Consider the following 16,232-nt stretch of genomic DNA (forward strand, 5'->3'; position numbering starts at 1 on the left):
TAAGAGCAACATAGCTACTGTTTGACTGTTAGCAAGCATGCTAAAGCACAAGGTGTTCATCCTGGAACATCCTGATCATCCTGCTATGCTAATGAAACTGGCCACAATTTTAAATTTGTGAAAAATTAAAAATCTTGGTTTTGCCAAGATATGATGTATCATGTATCTGGCTACCATTGTGAAAAAGAAGTACACTTTAGCATGCTTTTAAAAAGAGTACCTAAATAATATACTTATAATCACTTATATAAGTGAATATACTTAAGTGTGAACTGAATATAATGTTTTCAGGCACTGAACTGCATGTTAATTGCATTTAATTGAAAATGTATTACAGTTTAAATTTCTTTTAAATGCAGTAAGTTGTATTTTAGAGTGCCTTTTGACTCATGTAGGACTTAAGTACATCTTATTATAATATAAATAACTTTAAATGTAATATCAAATAACACAGTATGAATTATAATGTGGCACTATCATCCGCTGGAGTGCCCATGAGCTCCTCCAAAGGGCACCCTCCTTGTTCACGGACTTCATTCCCCATAATCCTTTGCACACACTCTTCAGCACTCATTGTTTGCACCTGTGTCTTGTTAACCCTGTCTGCTCACCATATTTAAGCCCTGTGTTTTCTGTCACTCTTTGCAAATTCTTGTATCTGTTACTACTGTATTTCTGAGTGCTCAAGTTATTATCTGTTCCATGGTTTTGACCCCTGCCTGTTTTCTGGATTTGCCTGAGTTTCCTGCCTGGTGTTTTGTGTTGGACAGTTTAACCTGTGTTTATGACCTCTTGCCTTTTTATTGAACTGTCTATGGATTACCCTTTAATAAATGCTGCATTTGCATCCTCAACCTTAAGTCTCAGAGCAGTGAGTAATATAATGAAGTATGTGCTTTAGTATATTAGACGAGACAAAATTTGTGTACTTCTTTAATGCATGACTAATGATTATTAAAACAAAATGTACTTTAAAAAAAGTTTAATTTGTCATTATAAAGTGTACTTTTTACGTGTGCTTACAGTGTTAAACAGTCATGAAAGTGAACTCTTTTTAAGTACACATAAGTGGCCTTTTATTCCATTAACAGTACATTATTTTAAAAAAAAAGATATACTACTTTTTCACACTGTTACCACATCCGAAGATCAGGATCCTGATCTGTAGCTGAGTATAAGTGAAAAAATTAAGCACTTACACATTAGGTCTATTATCAGTCTTGTCAGTCAATCACACATTCGATTTTCCTTCACCCCTCAATTTTTCCTCCATCTTTTGGCTCCCTGTGCTTATTCACTCACATTTATTGCATCACTGACAGCTGAATAAGACCCACACCACAGTATAGGATTAAATTGCTTGGCTGGAATCCATGGTGCGTGGAAGTGGAAACGTGACAGAGCAAACTAAAGCAGTTATCCAGGATAAGGACAGATGGGTACTGAGGCACTGACCCAGACAGGTGAACCCTGGAGCCCCAAACCTACAACACATCCAGCCCTTAAGACTCATCAGTCCTGCTGGGAGATGACAGCACGCTGAAAAGGTCATCCTTTATAGAGCGCACATACACATCAGCATAAGCTACTGAGAGAGAATGAGAATTGACTCTTTGCAAAGCCCCACTGTATAATCCTAGTTAAGCAACTGCCAATAGTAAAAGTTTCTCCCTTTTTCCAAATGTTTAAATAAAATATATTGGATTAAACAGTGTATAATTACCAAATGACATGTAGAATATTAGTTAGAAAACATACATTTGCTTTAAGGTCAATTTATTTACTGTATGTGTTGATTAAGGTCATTGTAATATCAACAGTAACTGCTCACAGTACCTCAGCGATGCTTTTCCCATTTCAGTGACTTTGAGGTGCATTAGTCTAGACTCTAGAGCAGTGGTTCCCAATCCTGGTCCTGGAGAACCCCCAACACTATAACATTGTGTTACAATTATATTGGTAACACTTTAGTTTTGGGACCAGTTTATTGAGGGAAAATTATAGTTAATAGTTAGATAATAGTGAGAATTGGTCTCCAAACTAATATTATTCCAATGTCTAAAAAATATCATGTGTATTAATAAGCTATTAATAATAATATAAGAACAAAGGGCCCATAATGAATGACAACATTGCCCGGAATTCTCTAATATTTGTCAGAGGATGTGTTTTTTCATAGTTACATCTAATCAGTTAAGAAAAACATATCATTCATTCAAGGGAACAAACAGGCATAATCCAATTAATACAAATATATGATGTAATTATTCATGTTTTGTCAGAAACGTCCTCAGACTCTAATCTAGGTTGGTTAAATCTTCTCTTTTTCACCAACTAAACAAACAGATTCGAGATGCAGGTTTATTCCTGGGAGAAGCCAAGGTTATGCTGTGTTACTCAGCCACACATGCAGTCGTCCATGAGTCATGCAGGGTGATGGGAAGGTTAGCCTGTTCAGAGCTTTTCTAAGAGCAGGGTGCAATCGTCACATGCTCTGCTGACTAACACGCAGCCATAATATCCTACGGCCACACATAAAAACATACAGAGACCGGATGAAGAAAAGCGAATGAACGGGCGTCCCTGTATATCAGCACATATTAAAACACAAATTGGTGACTAAATTCATACACCTTCTGAAGAAAATCTGAATGGTGCTTGACCATGCTAAAGTGTTTAGTCTCTGATAGAGACTATTAGAGCAGAGCTAAGGTTCTCAGTGATTCTTAACGCACTGCCATGCAGTTGCTAGGGTGCTCTGGATGGTTGCTAGGGTGTTGCTATGGCTGCATGATTAATTGGAATAAAACTGAAACCGAAATATGGCTTAGTGTGATTATTAAATCCCAAAGTCTGTGATTGAATTAAAGAAAGAGTGGTTCAGTGGTATTTACGTAAAAAAAAAAAGTTTGATTATCTAGCATTTGAAAATTAAGAAATGAAAAGAGACATAAATATACAGTTGTAATGTAAAAAAAAATAAGAATTGTTATTTTTCTCAAATACTTAAAATGATTTATTTTACAGTAAAATATTATAATAGTAATATTTCTTATTTTGTTTTTATGTAGTAATTTTAATATTTTTATGCAATATTATTCATTATTATTATATTTGCAGCCCTACAATTTTTTAAATATTTTAATACTTTACTTAAATACTGTTTTTATTTTGAATTGAAATATTATAATAGTAATATTTATTGTTTTGTTTTATTTTACAGTGATTATCATTTTAATATTTATAATTATGTATTTATTAGTAATTTTCACATTTTTATTTTGTATTTTTATTTATTATTTTATGGCCATATTGATATAAAACAAATTGTCAAATTTTCTAGGTCAATGTCAAGCACAGTAGAACTGGCACATTTTAAATTGCAATTAGATTTTTTCCCAAATTGTGGAACCATTACTGCTTACTGGCTCAAGTCAAAAGACTTTTCTACAGTTACATGCTTAAGTTTTATACTTATGGTTTCAAAAAAGACAAGATCCCAAGATAATGGAAATGAGTGAAACATGGTCAGAGATAGTTCATATATTTCTGTCATGACAACTCTTGGAGAGTTTAGCATGGTGATATGCATGGCAATGGTAATGTGTTTGGTCTTGGGGCAACAGATCTGCTAGGCTGCTGCTGCTGCTGCACAGAACAAGAACCAAGACTTGCTACTGTCAATACATCCACAGACAAGCTGCTGTCAGCATGTATGAAATACTGCTGCACATATATACAAAATCATCCTTTAGCAGATCTATACAGGTGGAGCTGGGGAAGGTGGAGGGTTTTTGAAGCGCACCTGCAATTGCTACAGCGAGCACTAGCCAAGTATTTGTAAGGTTGAGCAGCAAGCTCATTAGCTGCTGATACGAAAATAAATACACAGTGCATATGACGTTAACAACATGTATAAGAACATGATGGATGGAAAGAGGCACTTGTCGAAATCGTAAAAAGTAACATGATCTTTTTTTTGCCCTCCTGATCATGTAAAGCATACGGTTTGTCTAGGTAGTGTCTATTAGACTGGTTAAAACTGCAGCTCTGCAGTGATACATTGTTCCATTTGTGTGTTTTGAAGCTCTGATGTGCTCAGCTGCTTTGATATTTCTCTATTATTACTGATTTCTGGAATGTAGCATCTTCCTGAAAATAATGCATGATTTTTTTGATTTTTTTTTTTTTTTTTTTTGCAATGATTGGAGTGTTTCCTTTTGAATAAAAAGACAATGACTGATAACTTTGTGTGAGACTCTTGTATGTTATTTGCTTTAATGCAATATAACGTAGCCTATTGTTTTATATTGGCAATTAATCTAATTTCTCTAAAAATATGAAAGATTTTATTTTCTTGTAAAAATCCCAAAGTAAGTGAGTCTGGTAATAGTACTTCTGTCTTGCATATGGCCCTCAAAACTGTAGAGGAAAGAGACTGACAGGACTTGGTAACCTTGTGAAACCTTGAAAGTCAAATAAGGACAAGAATGCTGAGCGGCAGTGAAGAAAAGCTAAAAGAAATTAAGTGAGAAAAAATGACAAACCAGAAATGACAAACCATGGCATGAAATTGTTCAGGCTGCGACAGCGAGAGAAAACGGGGCAACAAATACAAGCATATCTGACAGAGAACAGCAGGGTAGATGGTGTATTCAGAGTTGCCCACCTTGCTGGTTTAGCTGCAGTGTGCTCTTGCTCCACTGTGACAGACCCACGATAGCCACCATCTTGGCTCCAAGGCTGGAGCGACGCTTCTTGTTTCCAGCCAGGCCTGTGGCATCAGGCCCTGTGCTGCTGGGGCTCTTCTCCAGGTTGTACATGGCGCCACTGATGCTGGAACTGCGAAATACGTTCCGGGTCGACACCGCGCTCAACCCGCCTGGGCTGGGTACATCCACTGAGCTGCTGAGCATCATGGTCCTACACAAGCCGCTGGGCGCAGGGCTGGAATAAAGCTGGGAGAAAGAGGGTGTAAAGATAGATGCAACAATTAATTTATGGAAGTCTCTTTTGCTCATAAAGGCTGCATTTATTTGAACGGAAATTGATTGAAAAAAGTATTATTTTGAGTTATTATTGAGTTTTATTGTGAATTTTTTTTATTTGAATGTATTTTAAAATGATATGTATTCTTGTGTTTTTAAACTCATTTTATAGAAACATTAATAATGTCTTCGGTGTCACATGATCCTTCAGAAATCATTTTAATGATTTGCTGCTCAAGAAACATTTCTTATTATTATCAGTGTTGAAAACAGTTGTGATGCTTACTATTTTTGTGGATTTATTTTCTCATTTCTTTGATGAAAAGAAATTAAATTAAGATGAATTTAATAATTCTTGAACATCGACGTAAAAAAAAAAAAAATGTAGTCCAATTGATGAGTAAATGAGTCTTATGCATCGATGGGTCGCTAGTGTAGCCTGATTATGAATCAGTTCTTTTTAGTGATTTAAAAACATAATACATTTGTTTCCCTCTCTCCCTAACATTTTTGTTTTTGCTAAGAAAATATACATTTGTTACCAACGTCATAACTTTAAAGTGAGAGTAGCATAAAATATATATAAATGTGTTTAATACTAAGATATGCATTTCAAGCATCATAAATTGTGATTTAAATTGGCACACATATTTCTCTCATATGGCTTGGCTCAGCATATATAGAAATGCATGAAATGCTCTTGCTCACATGTGCAGAATGATGCTAACCTGATAAATGATTTAGAAGAATTTAAAAGTGCAAGGGAGCTGACAAAAAAAATAAAAAAAATAAATAAAAATCAGTCTATTCTAGGCACACAATTCCACATAATGCAAGGCAAGCTCATGTTCAGCTGCTTGGCGAATTCGAGCCATAAATGAAAAAAGTGGAGCCTAATCCATGTTCTATCTTCTCCATGAACAGCATCTGCATGTTTGTTTTCTGCACTCCCATTCTCTTTCTTGCTCTCCCTTCCCCTTGTTCTCTACTTGCCGTTTTGATCTGCACTTCCTCATATCAGCTCATGTGTTTCTGGGTCTGTGACAGTCCTCCCTCTTGTAAATGAACCAGCCTGCCTCCCTGAGTGATAATAATCATAATTTAGAGCTGGATCTGGACTAACACCCTTTTGAAATGAAAAGAAAGCAGGGTAAGTCTTTATCATAGTAATCAGGTTGATTTAGGTTTGTGTATCTGAGGTCTGAATGGCTGGGAGAGATAAGCGGAGAACAATGGGCTGAAATGTGGCCCTCTGCTGCTTTGTCCATCATGCCTTGAGTTCTAAACTGTTGCCGCTGGTGAGTACAGACAGATTAAGAGGGCACCTTTTATCAAACGTCTCACTGCACAGACTGTATGCAGCAAGGCATCACCCGTGTCGACTCACACCTTGCAGACGAAGCTTGACACTTTTGAGGTCAACTAGAACCAGGTGAAGTGGGTTTCATTTATTTACAGTGTCCTGACAGGGCTTAATAGAGCAAGAACATGTGGGTCGCTGTACTCTCTCAATCACAAATACCACTTTACACAGACACGCTGGCAATACTGCTGGTGCCAGACCCAGTGCCCAATTTGGCCCCGTTCCATGTGTAGCCAACAAAGAAAAGCAGAAAAATAGTCTCAGCTATGACCCTTTAAACCTGCTGGTCTCAAAATAAGAACGTCAAAGGCTGAGAGTCAGTATAATATACTCAGGTAAAGTGTGACTACACTGTCACAAATCAAAACTAGATTGACTCCATTAGAATCTAGACTAAAAGTGCATGTGTGGATCTATTCTATTAGAGAGTACTGTATGTGGAGCGCTCTGCAAGTTTTTAGCACTCAGAGCAGCTAACCTAACCCAAAAGGCTGCCAGTTACGAAGTAGAGACTGGATAGTGGACACTATTATCCTGGCTTATGCCTCAGTGGGCTTACAGTGTCCTATAGGAGTAAGGGCCCATTCCACTAGGGGAGTTGCCTCCTCCTGGGCTTGGTCCAGAGAAATTTCTATTGATGATATCTGTGCAGCCGCTGGCTGGTCCTCGCCTTCCACCTTCACCAGATTTTATAATTTGGATGTCCCTGCCCTCCAGGCATGGATTTTGACCGCTTAAATTACCTAATTCCCTCTAAAGGCTGATTTATACTTCTGTGTCGGACCTACGCTGTAGCCTTTTTGTATTTGTGTGTGGGTCATTTTTTGTTTATTATTCTTAGTCGTTGTCCGTGTCGATGTGCAGTACACATGCAAACCGCTAGTCAGCAGTGTCCACGGGCATGTTGCTGGTGTAACCCGAAGTACCAAAGCAAAAGCTGAAGAAGAAGCGGCTCGTCAGAGAAGCATCATAGCCGTGATGGCGGCAAATAAATATCAAATCATTAAATCAATATTTAAAACTACAAAAAGGAGACAACAACACTCATTCCCTTATCTCAGGGAAGCGAGGTTACTTTAATAACCGAAGCGTTACTGTTTTTAGAGGAGTGAATGTGTTCCTACACAACAGGTGGAACGTTAATATCTAGATCTAGACAAACAAGTTATATGCAAGTCTACACTGTAACATTTACATTCTATATACATTTTGTAGAGAAGCTCTAAAATATTAAAAATGTATTTTTGCATGTATTTGTTTAATAAATTAGCAAGGTTGTAAATTGGTTAACATTTTTATTAAAGATATAAAAAAATATATTTGTAGTATATACCTAATATTAATGTTAAACACCTAATATTAACAATATTAGTTAGCTATCTAATCAGCACAGATGCAAGGGAAAGTTGACATACATGCGATTTTGGCCAGTGAACCTGTTCATGGGCGTTAATCAACTGACTCCCTCACTGAACCGCAAGTGATTTTTCATCCAACTGTAAGGTACACTTTAGATTCATGAAATTTATTAAGTCTTTTTACTGACTCATTGTTCATACTGTATGTCAGCTTAAAGATACACATTCACAACTTAGTTCTGTTATTGCAATCAATTAATAATGGTATTCCAAAAAAAAAAAAAAAAAAATCAATAACCTGGCTTAATATTTGTCATTTTTAAGTAGCACAGAAATAATGATTTTTAATAAATGATATTTAAATGGACCAAATACTATAAGAATCACTACAGCGATCTGCAATTTACAACTTAAACAGTAATGTGGCCCCTAAATATTTCATTTTAGGGGTCAATGCCACCTTTGTCATTTTTTGTCTGGGGCATTGCATGTGATCCACCAGCTGGACCAACACTAATCTGTCAAAAACCAGCTTGGAAATTCATGCCGGTGCCAGCTCAAGAGTGTTTTGACAATTTTGTAGACCTCAGCATAACGCGGTCTTTTAGAAGATCCAAGAAGTAGTTCAGTGGTGAAGCAAACACCAAGATTACCCTCCCCAGACATACTCAATCATTCTCACCACAGCAGAGGAGCCCAAATCTCAGAGAAGTGAAGAGGTTGTCGTTAGTCACCGGAGAAAACGGGGTGGCCCATCCATCACTGGCCTGTTAACCCACTTCTCTATATAGGAATTTCTTAATTTGGACCTGTGCTCAACACATTATCTCCTTACGCTTCTTTTTATGGGTTGCAGAGATAAGATGAATTATATGACCCCTTTGACGTTGGCAAAAATCTCAGCCATCTGGGCTCCTCTTGGTTTAAAACCAAGACACTTCTGTCCTCAATGGAGAAACAAAGATCATGATTTCTTGAGAAGCTTTAGTTAAGGTGAACCGTCAGGGTGAGCATGGAGCACATGAGTAACCAATTAATCAAATTACAGTTAATAGAGTTGAAATCATAATTGCTTTTGGCCTCGTCAGTTTCTGGGCAATGGATACATGTAATTACAGTTATTAATCAGTCCACTGGATGACAAAAAAGTCGTATTTTATTGAAAACAAATTATATGTTTTAAGGTTTGACAGCTTAAGGAAGGTTTTTGGAGGTGTCACCAAAAATATTTTGCCATTAACACACACTATACACACTATTCATTAAAAATAAAGGTTGAATGTTCTAAAATGTTCTAAAAATGGTTATTTTCAGAACTGTTCACTGAAAGGTTCTTTAGAGAACCTAAAAAATGTTCTTCTATGGCATCACTGCAAAAACAGCCTTTTGAAACGTTTTATGGTAAATATCACGAGATGGTAGAAATATATCAACCAGTAGATTCTGCTATACTGTTTACACCACAAATATATAGAATATAAATGGACATAAATTGGTGAGCAACCAAGAAACATGAAGGTATGTCGAAATACAGAGTGTGACATGTTGCAAAAAAGTTGAATTTACATTTGCGGTTGGAAAGCAATGACGCAACTTGCCACATTCATAAAGAATTCATCTGATGTGCTTCCACTGAGACTCAACTGAATAATCATGCTTTACGTCCATCAATTTATAAATAAAAAGGGAACATAATCAAAGGAGAACAAAAATGCTATCATTTACAAAGAATTTAACTCATCTGATTATCCAAAAATATCTTTACCACATGGTTATTTACTATATAAACTACTGGATTTAATTTCCTGACAAAAATAACTGTATTGTAAAATGTACAGTTACTGTGGTATAAAATCATAGCATGGAATAAGATTTTGGTAAACAGGCCACCCCTATCCATGTCAAGATTGTTCTGCTGTCTCTTTCTCTATATCTGTATATTTTTGGAAAGGAAGTTTTATTCTGTGTTCCAAGTCGCACTCAGCCAGTGATTTAAGGCCAGGTCACACTTGAGGGCGAGAGAAGAGAGAGATAGTAGATGTGTGAACACCAAACTCAAACACGCAGTCCTCTACATGCTGTCCGTCTCTCATCATACAAGCTATGCTGTGTCACAGTATGAGTAATGCTACAGTCACGCTAACTTACACACACACAGCTAAAAGGAGGCCTGGACTACAGTAGCCCATAACACTCTCTCCATTAACACACTATTGGTTGTGTGTGTGTGTGTGCGTGTGTGTGTGTGTGTGTGTGTGAGAGAGAGAGAGAGAGAGAGAGAGAGAGAGAGAGAATCAAAGGACTAGTTTGAACTGAAAAACTAGAAGACACCGGGTGCTTGCTAATTCTGTAACACCATTTGAACATTTTGAATATGCTGACATGAAATATTTCACACTTAATTAAGGCTTTAACTGAGCACTAAGTAAACTGTCACTTATTATAAAGTTTTACACAGTAAATAAATTAATACATCTTTAAAAATGTGATTGCTGGTTTTATTTTCCATGGAGAGGGTTGTTGCATGGATGTGACATGTTTAAATCACATGACCAACCAAATACTACTTGATTTCCCTTTGTAACCACCCAGTTCCTGAGCACTTTTGCTTGCAGAATATTTGAATTAAGAATTACAGTCAATAGCTCAGTTCTTCTTATTCTGTGTTTTATTCCACTCAGAAAGATACAATTTTCAACAGCTACATGTTTGTAACAGACAAATCCATTATTATAGGGTTAGCTCACCCATAATGAAAATTATGTCATCATTAACTCACCCTCAAGTTGTTCCGAACCTGTACGAGTTTCTTTCTTCTGTTGAACACAAAAAAAGTTATTTTGGCATTAGCTATTGACTTCCATAGCCTTTTCCCCTACTAACGAAGTCAATGGCTACCTGCAACTGTTTGGTTACCAACATTCTTTACAAAACAGCCCCAATGCTCATGTCTCTGTGAGTTAGTGGTTTGGAACAACATGAGGGTGAGTAAATGATGACCAAATTTTGGGGGAAACTATCCCGTTTGGACTGTTTGATTGATTGATCTGTACATATTTCTCTACTGATTCAGATGAGACTGAAAAAGCAATATTACAGACAGAGGACTTATATGAAGTTAAAAAAAAAACATCTTGATGGATTTGTTTCTTACAAACATGCATTTTTTCACTTCACAAGGCATTTATTGATGGACTGGAGTGGTGTGGATTATTGTGATGTTTTTATCAGCTGTTTGGACTCTCATTCTGACGGCACCCATTCAATGCAGAGGATCCATTTGTGAGCAAGTGATGGAATGATACATTTCTCCAAATCTGTTCCCATGAAGAAACAAACTCATCTACATTTTGGATGGCCTGAGGCCAGTTGGGTGAACTATTCCTGTAAACACAAGAGACTGAACATCATTATGATTAAAAGTCTGGGATTTCAAATTGGAATTGATCACTTTAATCTAACTTTAGATGAAATGTAGCATTAATTACGTTAAGTGGAGTGGTAACTGTCACCAGTTAGATTTCACTGTGCTACCCAGTGCAACATGACAGAAATAAACTGCCAACAAAATCTTGGTCGTGCTTTGTCGTAGTTGTGGCTGGTTAGGTAAAACACTCAGATTACAATGAAAGAGAGAACCTTGATCGCTTGAGGACACAGTGTTTTGAAAGAGAGGTACATGAACAGGGAGCAAAGAGAGGCTGTGTAAGAACATTAAATCTATTAGTTCCAGAGATACAAAGAACAAAAACTAGAGATACAGGACATTTAGTGAAAATGAAAACCAAATCTCGTTTGTAGCAGCAAGTGTGCAAATGAGTACAATGACTGGTCCTTCCGTGTTTCTTTTCTTGTCCCTGTCATCCTATGTTCCTGTTCTCCTCCCTCACTGCTTCCTTTCTCAGCCCTCTTCCAAATCTTTTGCTTCTTACTTAACCATGGTGCTGACACAGATATCGGACAGAATGGGTAGGAGTTGCATATAAACTGTATTTTTGCAACTCTCTGTTTATTATTGTAGCTTACCTAGTTTTTCTTAATGAACATGTACTCTATGTATCTTGCATTATGCATTGTTTATTTCCTTTTATTTGACAGTGAATGGGTGCCATCAGAGTGAGAGTCCAAACAGCTGATGAAAACATCACAATAATCCTAAACCTAATGCACACCACTCCAGTCCACCAATTAATGTCTTGTGAAACTAAAAGAAGACATAAATTGATGTACTGGAGTCCTGTGGATTAGGGTTAGGATTATTGTGATGTTTTCATCAGCTGTTTGGACTCTCATTCTGACGGCACCCATTCACTGCAGAGGATCCACTGGTGAGCAAATGATGTAATGCAACATTTCTCCAAATCTTCCTATAAAGAAACAGATTCATCTCAGATTGCCTGAGGGTGAGCACATTTTCAGCAAATTTTCATTTCTAGGTGAACTATAGCTTTAATTGTCTCCCTTTCCTCCTTCAAGATGACAATGTTCTTGTGTAAATCATTTATTCACTTCTTCATCTCATTTTCTCTTTTCTTCGCAGTGGGTGATGAAGTGTATTCTCTCAGGTGAGTGTGAGCTCCTTCAGTTTGGGTAGAGGGTCAGGGAACATTGTTTTATTTTAGCACGCAGCAGATTTACACTGATTTGCACCCGTCTGTCTCTCACAGTCTCACGTTCACACTCTCTATGTATAATATGAGACCTTGTACGTCACTGATTATCAAGTCCCTCTAAATTCAGCCAGAAAATGCATGAGTGAGGAAACAATAGAGAGCTAGAGAGGGATGCGGACAAAAAAAAAAATGTGTAGCAGCACTCAGCATAAGGGTTGCAGTCGACCGCAGAGTAGCTGCATATTTAATGTCCCCTTTGGTTGTGAGTTTAATCCTAGCGTTATGATGCTGCAATTATTGGAGAAAGATGGGGGCATGTTTACCTTTCACAGTAAGGAAACAAAGACATGATTTGTATTCAAAGTGCACCAAAACCTTCTAAGAGTCTCGTGCATACATATTACAAACTAAATTACAAAGGTCACATAAGGTTAACTGCATTAACAGTAGGGTGACCACCTGTCCCGCATTTTGCGGCACAGTCCCGAAATTTGAAGCTTTGTCCCGCGTCCCGCAAGTCATAAGCAGTGTCCCGCATTTTAATTTTGTCTTCGTCATTTTATTTCATCGTCCTTTAAATTACAATTCTACAATAAAAAAAAATGTTAATAAGAAAACACTGAACATGCGCAGCGCAGCCGTTATTATTGGTTCTAGCGGCTAGCCAGAGCAGGAAAATAAACACTGAGAAAAACCCCCCCACACAGAGAAAAAAAAAAAAAAAACGCAACAGAAAAATGGATCTATCCGGAGCTCCCGAGAAGAAAAAGCGTCTTTGTTCGTATAATAAGGAATGGGAGAAAAAATATACATGGTTAAAACCAGTTACAGGTGATTGAATAGACACGTGCTGTTAAAATAATTTTTTACTGATATTACTATTGAATATTATTAGTGACGTTCACAGCGCCGGTCAGCGCCGTCATCAACATTTTTATAAACCCTTTTAGCAATTTAAAACATGTTAACATCACTGCAAAAAGATATCTAATAAAAAAAAACAATATTTATTCAGCTAGTATAATAATAGTAATTTCTCTCCCTCGTGTCCTGCATTGTCCTGCAAAATCAGGTCTGCTGACCTGCAACAGAGCAATAGCCAGGTGGTCACCCTAATTAACAGTATGGACAAAAACATACCTTATTCAAGTATGAAAATGTAGATATGAATGTTTGGTGAACACATATCATGTATGTGATGATACTCTCTTTCAGCTGACATCACACATTCTTATTTTGCAATATCCTGTTTCATATAAATATGTCACATTACAGAGGTGAAATGAGTTGCCAACAACATTTCAGGTTGACTTTAAAGGAACACTCCACTTTTTTAATTTTTTTTAAAAAATAGGCTCATTTTCCAACTTCCTTAGAGTTAAACAGTTGAGTTTTACCGTTTTCGAATCCATTCAGCCGATCTCCGGGTCTGCTGGTAGCACTTTTAGCTTAGCTTAGCATAGATCATTGAATCTAATTAAACCGTTAGCATCTCGCTCAAAAATGACCAAAGGGTTTCTATATTTTTCCTATTTAAAACTTGACTCTTCTGTAGTTACATTGTATACTAAGACTGACAGAAAATGAAAAGTTGCGATTTTCTAGGCCAATATGGCTAGGAACTATACTCTCGTAATAATCAAGGAACTTTGCTGCCGTACCATGGGTGCAGCAGGCGCAATGATATTACGCAGTGCCTGAAAACAGGCTTATTGGAAGTTACCTACCTGGGACTATTTTCAGGCGCTGCGTAATAACAATGATCTATGCTAAGCTAAGGTAAAAGTGCAAACGCCAGACCCGGAGATCGTCTGAATGGATTCGAAAACAGTAAAACTCAACTGTTTAACTCTAGGGGAGTTGGAAAATGAGGCTATTTTCAAAAAAAGTGGAGTGTTCCTTTAACGTGTTATTTAAAGGAAAACTCTTAATCTAAAGTGTAACCTTTTTATTCAATTATGCCTATAAACATACTAATTTTTAAGTAACTAATAGTCTATTTCCAAACTGCACATGTAATGTAAAATGTCTCAATAGCATTTGCAAGTGCACAAGTGCATTCATAAAGCCGAGCAGTATTTGAACATCGCAGCTCATTGACAGGAACAGAAAGACACTTCACAGGATGGCAGCTAAACGCCACAAGAAGCACAGCCTCAAAAAGTACCACAGAATCTAATCAGCATCTCTCTAAACCGAGCTCAACAAAAATGATAAATCACACATTTACTGCCATCAGAAGCCCGCTTGCATCCAAGCCGAGTGCACAAATAAATATAACCTGGTATAAGAAGCACAAAATCTGGGCCCAGGAGCACCAAACGAAAACGAATGGTCCACTTTACACTCTACTTCATCCTAGAGGTTGAGAAAAAGCCAAGTGTTCCTTCAAGACAGAATGCTTGTCTCTAGCTGTTGTATGTGATGCATTATTTACTTGATTTTGTTATTTTCACCTTCTGCGCCCAACAAAACATAACAAATATGTGCAGGTACTTGAAATATGGATCAGAACAACAAAAACTAACATCAGACCTCTCACTTCACTAAAGAACCACAACAATTCCTACATTCTCCATCCACCTGGCTTTACCACGGTATTTGAATGGCACTTCTCAGTGTTGGATATATTGGAGGAATAAGAAATGCCTATTCTATAGCCATCCTATTAAACCCAACTTAACATGGGCTTTGACCGAACATCAGTGAGTAGGCACCAAATAGTCTGGCAGCTGTGAACAGACCTATAAATCGGTTCTTTTACTGCCCTCCCATAGCTCTCTCAAATGGATGAGTTGACGTACTTAAATCAGTGAAAGGTTTTTTCCCACCCTTATGGCCTTCAGGCACTTTATGGATTTAACGTATCGACTCAAACGTATCTCACAGGGATCACTGCCCCAGTGATATACAGACCAAACGTATAGCTTGAACTGATTCGACAGCTTAAACGGGTAAACAGCCTTGGATTGATTCGCTGTTGATATTGAGATTTGTTAAACGAAAGATCTTGAACTGATTCGCTGTCGATTGGGGTTTGCTGACCGAGTGATATACAGACTGCTTGTAAATCAGTTTGATTTGATTCGCTGTCATAAGATCTTCATTCAACCACACAGATTCAATGCTGTAAATATTTATTTAACACTGAATTGTCTATTTATTTTTTACAAATAATGTATTTGACTGGCAGAATAAAGATATTATGAATGAAAGGTTAATGCAAGGTTTTCAATGCTCCATTTAACACAAATTGCTACTTATTAACTGGTTATGGACACCATATTTGAAGCAACATGCAATTTTTCTTCTATAAAGTCGCATTTTAAAGTATGCAGTGGAGGAAAATACACCCATAATGAGATCTAAAAAATATATATATCTAATTTAAATTAAAAGATGAATAAATAAAAATACAAAGGCATACAGCAGAGGCATGATGGAAATAGACCACAGATGCAGGAGTGAAAATAAATGCAGCAAGAGAGGTTTTGCAACATTCATGCAATGCACAGAATGACTTCTCAAATTCAGTCTGCATTAACAAATGTATTCAAACAAAACATAAACGATTCATGCATAAACGCTGACAATATTGCACTCGTTGTCTTTTAAATGCAGCTTTGCCCGAATAATAATAATTCAATGCATCATGTCAGCTGCGCACGCGAATCTAGCCAAACACTTACCGGCAAACAGCGAGCAGAAAGACGCGCGGGATCGGTTCAGTTGGTCAGATAATGCTGTGTTTCTGTCGTGTCGTTGCAGATAATGTCATTGTTTGGGTTTCTTTGATGTTCGCGTGCCGGTGCCTGGACGGAGTTGCATCCACAGAAGAGCGCGACGACTGACTGATGAGCGAGCAAGCAGCGCGCTCCTGACCCAGCCTCCTCACAGCGCGCGCGTCTCC

The 16,232-nt window shown here is 37.3% G+C and overlaps 1 protein-coding gene across 1 annotated transcript in view; it reads right to left on the bottom strand.

Annotated features, from left to right (window-relative positions):
- The window catches only part of LOC109111694 (regulating synaptic membrane exocytosis protein 3-like), an 82,408-nt gene extending 66,176 nt beyond the window's left edge, over positions 1–16,232 (bottom strand). Inside the window, exons 1-2 of the mRNA XM_019124661.2 lie at positions 16,012–16,232; positions 4,670–4,958 (exon numbers count right to left, since the gene is read on the bottom strand). Coding sequence (XP_018980206.1) covers positions 4,670–4,919 — 250 coding nt within the window. The 5' untranslated portion in view covers positions 4,920–4,958; positions 16,012–16,232. The remainder of the gene's footprint in view (positions 1–4,669; positions 4,959–16,011) is intronic.

Source organism: Cyprinus carpio, chromosome A19 (genome assembly GCF_018340385.1).
Source record: "Cyprinus carpio isolate SPL01 chromosome A19, ASM1834038v1, whole genome shotgun sequence".
Lineage (NCBI taxonomy): Eukaryota > Metazoa > Chordata > Actinopteri > Cypriniformes > Cyprinidae > Cyprinus > Cyprinus carpio.